Raw genomic sequence first — 7040 nt, 5'->3', positions numbered from 1 at the left:
TTAAGGCTAGCGTCTTTGATAATTTTCTTTAAAGTTGATCATGGTGAAATGTACATTGACAAAGGGGTATATCATCTGATGATGCAGGTGGAGCATGATGAACATATGGCTCTAGAAAATCTCATTAAGAACAAATTAGACCCTCTAAATGTCTCTCTCTTTCCGTGGAGGCTCTTCAATAACTGAATTCTAACAAATGATAACTTAGCTTGATGGAGTATTTTAAATATGAACTCATTTTTATGTTCTGACGGATGTGAAAAAGAGAAAAATGATCTTTTATATTTTTACTGTGAATTCTTTGGTAGCATATGACATAATATTCTAAAGTGGTTGGATAATTGTTGTGTTCTTCCCATTAATTATTGCGAGGGTACTCTTTTCATTTCGGTGGTTCTCAATTGTTCAAAAAAAAAAGTTTGTTTTAGTTTTCAGTTGATTTTGTTGACTGGCATTTGTATTATTTGGATAGACAAAGATTCTTACATTTTTGTCACAAGAACCAGTTTATGGTGTTGTTAGATAAATTTACAATTCTCGTTTAGTGGTGGCAAAATGCTAAGAAATCAGGTACGTATTTTGAGTTGAAATGTTGGTGGAATAATCCTTCTACTCTTGTTTTGGCCATTCTACCTCATGATTTGGTTCTTTTGTATATGTGTATCTTGAACTTTGTATTTTTCTTTCTTGGAAACATCTTGTGCTTGAAGGGTTTTTAATATAATTGATTTGACGTCTTCATACAAACAAAATTCACCCCAATCAAGACACCAATTGCATCAATATATAATATATTAAATGTTAAGTAACTTAAAACTAAAATTTTCATGTTGTTAGAAAGGGATGGGGGTTCAAAATTAGTTTGATGATAAAAATATGATTCAATTATATATATATATATATATATATATATATATATATATATATATATATATAAACAAACAATCACGTTGCTAGTTATAAATTGTGACCTTGAAACAATTTAACTTTTGCAAACATAATGGCAACTACAACATTTTGAGATTCACCGGAAGATAGAAAAGAGTTCAACTCTTTAACATACTCTCTAAAAAGAGTACATTTAAAGCGATACCTATTTAAAATTGTCAAAGATTATACAAATATTGTTTAAATACCATAATATTGTTTAAAGTGATAGTCACTTACCAACCATGTAGTTGTTGTTGTAAGAATCATTGAAAATCTTAGATGCAGGTGTAAACTAAGACATGTATGTAGGGACCAAAACATATTTAGATATTTTGACTTTTATGCTGATTGTGAAATTCAGTTCGTATTCGTTGCGTGGTGGTCTATACAAACCACTATTGCAAGCAACATCAAATGAGGAAATTGTGAGCACCACTCCCTCTTGGAGCTACTCCTTGAACTAGTAGATCAATTTCTTCGTACAACGCACTAATTCGGTCACCCTATATAACAAAGATTAAAACATTACACTTTAAACAAAAAAATAACAAAAACTAAAATGATATGAAAGAAAAAAAATAAACCCTCACGTCCACGATTGTTTTCTTGGCGAAACATCAGTGATGAAGTCGTGTTTCGTAGACATTTTTCTTTGCAATAGAAAAAATTACAAAAATAACTTAGAATATAGATACCAGAGAAACAGAGAACAGAAAAATAAGAACTATATTTTGTTATTGTTTTGTACTCGTACCCAAAAGCGCTACTATTTATATAGAAAAATAGTACCATAACGGTTAATATCTATTAATTATTAATTTGACCGTTTTAAAATTAATATTATCAACGTCTTTAATATTATAAAATGTTCATTAAACGATTAGATTATATTTCATGTAACCTACAAAAAATTAACTTCATAACATTTGAAATTTAATAATATCTTATTAATATTAAGTAATATCATTTTGTAATGAATAAAAATTAATTATATAACCTTAAAAACTAATTACTACAATTAAATTTTTAATTAGTTGGTTACTGTCATAGTGTAACGGACCAAAATTCAAAATATAATTTATTCAAGTTATTTATTATAATTTTGTAACCTACCAAATTTTTAATGTACCATATAAACGTTAATCGAATACTAATTATATTAATAATTATTTGATTGTAATGTACCAATTTTTTAATGTAACATATAAATTTTAATCGAAACAATAATTATATTAATAATTATTTGATTGTAACGTACCAATTTTTAAATGTAACATATAAATTTTAATTGAAACAATAATTATATTAATAATTATTTGATTGTAACGTACCAATTTTTAAATGTAACATATAAATTTTAATCGAAACAATAATTATATTAATAATTATTTGATTGTAACCAACTATGTATTTTATGTACAATTTAATGTTAAATAAAAAACGGTTTTTAATAATAATTATAATTATTAAGCTTGTATTAAAAATTAGGAGAATTTTTTGGAACAATTGCCAAGTAGGATTATGATGATGTGGACATCTTTAGAGGAGAGGATTTTGAAATAGGCTATTTCTAAAAACTCTAAATTGTTAGTATAAAGATTATGAATAAATTAACTCTATAAATAATAATATCATATAAATAAACGTATAAAAAGAATAAACACGAGGGATAACAAGTAAACTTATCTTTCTTGAAATTGCGGTGATTTGAAGTTGGCGAAATCGAAGTAAACAAAGATGAAACCATGAAAGGAGATAACCTGCCTAACAATAATCCATTTTATAACATGAGGCGTGACAAAGTCACTGTCCTTAAGGATTTATCCGCCTCATAAGCGCATATCCTCCCAGGATACAACATGTTCTTCCCTGATATGAATCACATCAGAGGTGACAGAACAGCTTGAATCTATCTCAAAGATAAGATAGCAGGAGATGTACCCAAGAAACCTAAACCTAAACTTGATTTTCGAAGGAATATGCAATTGATTTTTATGGAGGTGAATACTTCTTCTAAAAACAAAATCCTATCCGATTTTGTGCTCCTCAAGAACTATATTTGTGCTACTCAAAGCTTCACAAAGTAACGGTTCAGCAACAAAGAATAATCACAAAGGGTGGCATTAAAGTTTTCCTAATTTTAAGCATTTAAGGCACAAAATTAGGATTGTACAACAAACAAGGACGTTACGTTAACAATTAGCCGTAATAACCTTTGACTAATAAAAACCAATGGTCAAATAAAGATTAAACAAGCTTTAATAATATATGACTCACGGTTACTCTTATTTTAAATAATTGAATTAAATAATTTCTACTAAAATATTTTCTAAATAAAATTGAGGGACAAAATATTTTGAAAACTTTTGAAATATAAATAAAATTTGGGAAATGCTAACCATTGCCCTTGGGGCAATGGATAAAGTACTAAAATAAATAAGTTTGTATTGAAAAGTGGTATAATTATTGCTAAGAAAGAAGTAAAGACTTGTATTTCTAAAACAAAATTTCTATTAATGGAATCCTTAACCATTGCCCTTAGGGCACTGGTTAGCAAGACCCTTAAAATTTACAACATGTTTTTCTCACATTCAACTACTAAATGACACGGCACATTAGTGTTCACTAAAAATAGCATGTTGCCACTTGCAAGTAAATGATAGAGCACACACCTTTCAAAAATAAATCATTAACAGTAGCATGTTGCCAATAAATGATACATACCTGATTTACTACACGTGCTTAAAATCTAGTCCTATAAAAAATCCAACATTTGGAACTCTAACTCAGCTCATAGTAGCATTGCTCTTCCTTGTTTTAAATTCAGTATATAAGTGTTACTGTTGAGACTATGGAGGAAATCAACAACACAGCTATGAACGTATCATCAAGCAGCAGCTGGTTATCTGATTTGGTAAGAAAATGGTTGATTATATCTAAATTATTTCCTTAACACTTGAAATTTCCTGCAAAATATTTCAAGTTGAGTGTCATCATTCATTTAATAATAAACCATTTTGTAGTATGTTTATAACAAAATTTAAAGAGAAATTATAATTAATGACCTCACATACAAATGCCTCTCCTAATACATAATATCCCTAAGTTGACCATCTCATATTTAGGTTCTCATGTACAATATTTAGGTTCTCATGTACAATATTTCTACAATTACTAAGAATATCGACAGGTAATGATTCAAATATTGATTTAAAGATATAATTTTAATAGAATCTAATATGTGAATGTTTTCTTCTGTACTTTTTACGGTAAACAATTCATTTTTAGGTTTATTAAATAATAAAAAATGTGAAGGTCATACTCTCTAAGACACTCCAAGTATAACACTAACATGTCATCAATCTTTTTAATTTGTTGTCCTGTTACCGGATCCATTTTAAAAAAGTCTAACTATTTATTTTATGATAAAAAATAAAAAAGACTTTTAGATCTAAGTTGTTTTTTCCCCAAATATTGTCATGGACAAACTAAGTTAAATATCTTTTGTAAACAATCACCAAAAGAATGTTTATACATGTTTTTCAATTACAAAACAAAAGAGAATGTCATTGTAGATGATGTTATGCTTCTGTATATGAACGGAAAAAACTTATGCAAAAGAGAATGCCCTTTTTAAATTGAATAAATACAACAACAAAAAATGGAACCTAGCGAAAATTAAAGATGGAAATAAATTTAATATGTCATAAGAAATGGAATCCCTATCTCTAAAACAGTATAGATTACTCGCGACCAAGCCATTGATGGACACCAGAGCTTTGAGATGAGACAGATCGATGGCGGCTAAAAAAATTGATTATATGATGTTGCTGATTATTATTGAAGTGTGTTAGAGGAATGTATAAAAAAGTGACCCTGGATATCTCTTAAATAACTGATGTATCTGATCTTTAATATAGACTAAATATATCAGTTATTAATGAATCTAAGAAGTGAATATTTCCTATAAAAAAACACTTTTGAGAGTATATAAATTTTGAGAGATATAATTTAATAACAACCTTTAATTTATTAACATGTGCAAATTTGCACATGAGAGACAAACTTGCTCTTAATTGTCGTAGTTAATCACAAATAAATGGTTGATTATAAATTAATTCTTTAATATATACTTAACAGTTCCTTTTTTCCCAGGAAATGGACGAACACAATTTATTTGTTGAGGAATGCAACCTGAATTTCCTTGATACTGGTGTGGAAGATTTTCTTTCACATGACATAGCTAATGTCTTCCAAGAACAAAATAAACAACAATGTTTAACTTCGGGGTCCACTTGCACAACTCTCAGCAACACATTTAGTGATGAAACAAAGTTGGATTGTTTTGACTTCGATATTGATAAGACAATTATGGAGATGAAAACTATTGATCATAGTGACAAAATCAATGAAACCTTTACACAAAAACTTTCTTCATCTTTCCAAGTTCAAATCCCATCTTTTGACAGCCCTCCAAATTCACCTACTACTAGTTCCCAACAATTTTCTGGATTTGACCCTACCTTAAACTCAAAACAAAATGAAACAGTTTCAGTGTCTCCAACTGAATTGGAAAATAAGAATCATTCAACAAAAACCTTAAAAAGCAAAAGGTCTCGTGCTAATAATGGTGAGGATCATATCATGGCAGAGAGAAAGCGAAGAGAGAAACTCACCCAAAGCTTCATTGCTCTTGCAGCTCTTGTTCCCAACCTTAAAAAGGTACAATAAGTAATTTTTATTTACCCTCATAGCTATTAACTAGCTCTTTTAATTGATCTTTAAAATTAATAATTAAATGAACTTATTTTTTTTTCCTATTTTTTTTTTCTTCATATTACACTGCTCACTGATGGTTTGTGTAAAATTATGTTAGATGGACAAGTTTTCTGTATTAGTGGACACTATCAAATACATGAAAGAGCTTAAAAAGCGTTTGGAAGTTTTAGAAGAACAAAACAAGAGAATAAAAACAGAGTCACATGTGGTTCTGACCAAACCAGACCTCTGCAGTGATGATGATTCCTCATCATTTGATGAGCGCAATGAAAGTGTTGTTGGTTCAATATTTCAAGTGGAAGCAAAAGTGTTGGGGAAATATATGTTGATTCGGATCCAATGTAAGGATCACAGGGGACTTCTAGTTAAAATTATGGTCGAGATTCAAAGATTTCAACTATGTGTTGTCAATAGTAGTGTTTTACCCTTTGGAGATTCCATCCTTGATATTACTATCATTGCTCAGGTAGTGATTGTCTCTCTACAACCCTACCTATCTTTAAAATTGCAACAAAATACTTTTTTCACCACTTTTTAACTTTTGGTATCATCAAAATTAAAGTATTTTATTCCAGGTTTTTTCCAATATATTTGCTTGATATATTCATTTTGTTGTCTTTGAATTTTGGTGTTTTTATTATTTATCATTGTATTTAATATTAATTTTAATTATTTTATAGTTGGGTGAAGGCTATAACTTGAGCATAAAGGAGCTTGTGAAGAACATACGCAAGGAAGCATTGAAGTTTATGTCATCATAATAACATGAACATGGTTGCTGATGTACCTCATTTTCGATAAATGATATCTTTGTTCCTATAAGAAGATGCAAACCTCTATTTCTTTTTTAATTCTTAATTAAAATAATACTATGTATATGGACAAATAACAATAATCTTATTTTCTTTTTTTGGTAATTAGTGTATCTACCCGTGCGATGCAGGGATAAATTATGTTTAGGATGATTATTTTTAGTTTATTATTTTAAAAAATGAAATGGAAAAAAAAAAAATGTTTCTCGCATATTCATTTGTATTCAATAATTGAGAAGTGATAAATATTAAAAGTGGTCCTCTCAATCATAAGTGACAATAAAATTCCAAATACTAGTAGTGATTGTTTGTTTGGATTGTTTGTTTGTATGCGGTTCAGGCATCTTCGAGTTTTATATTGCTTTTCTTAGCTTGATCAAAAGAAGAAAAAAAAAGTGACAATAAAATTTTAATCAATTTTATTACAGCATAAAATCTCTTTAAGTATTAATTAATTCTGAGACAACTACTAAGGTAGTTTAGGAAATCATTTGTACCCCATGTGGGTGAACATCTTTA

General features: G+C 28.6%; 1 protein-coding gene across 1 annotated transcript; it reads left to right on the top strand.

The window, feature by feature from the left end:
• Positions 1–3713: 3713 nt before the first annotated feature.
• On the top strand, positions 3714–6788 carry LOC146947015 (transcription factor bHLH18-like). The gene is made up of 4 exons (XM_085744758.1): positions 3714–3844; positions 5086–5652; positions 5807–6175; positions 6390–6788. The coding sequence occupies exons 1-4, from the start codon at positions 3782–3784 to the stop codon at positions 6468–6470; spliced, it is 1080 nt and encodes a 359-aa protein (XP_085600884.1). The 5' UTR covers positions 3714–3781; the 3' UTR covers positions 6471–6788.
• The last annotated feature ends 252 nt before the right edge of the window (positions 6789–7040 follow it).

This window comes from Medicago sativa, chromosome 2 (genome assembly GCF_051527215.1).
Source record: "Medicago sativa cultivar Bolivia chromosome 2, Bolivia_mono, whole genome shotgun sequence".
Classification (NCBI taxonomy): Eukaryota; Viridiplantae; Streptophyta; class Magnoliopsida; order Fabales; family Fabaceae; genus Medicago; species Medicago sativa.
This window is presented reverse-complemented; position numbering and strand designations above follow the sequence as displayed.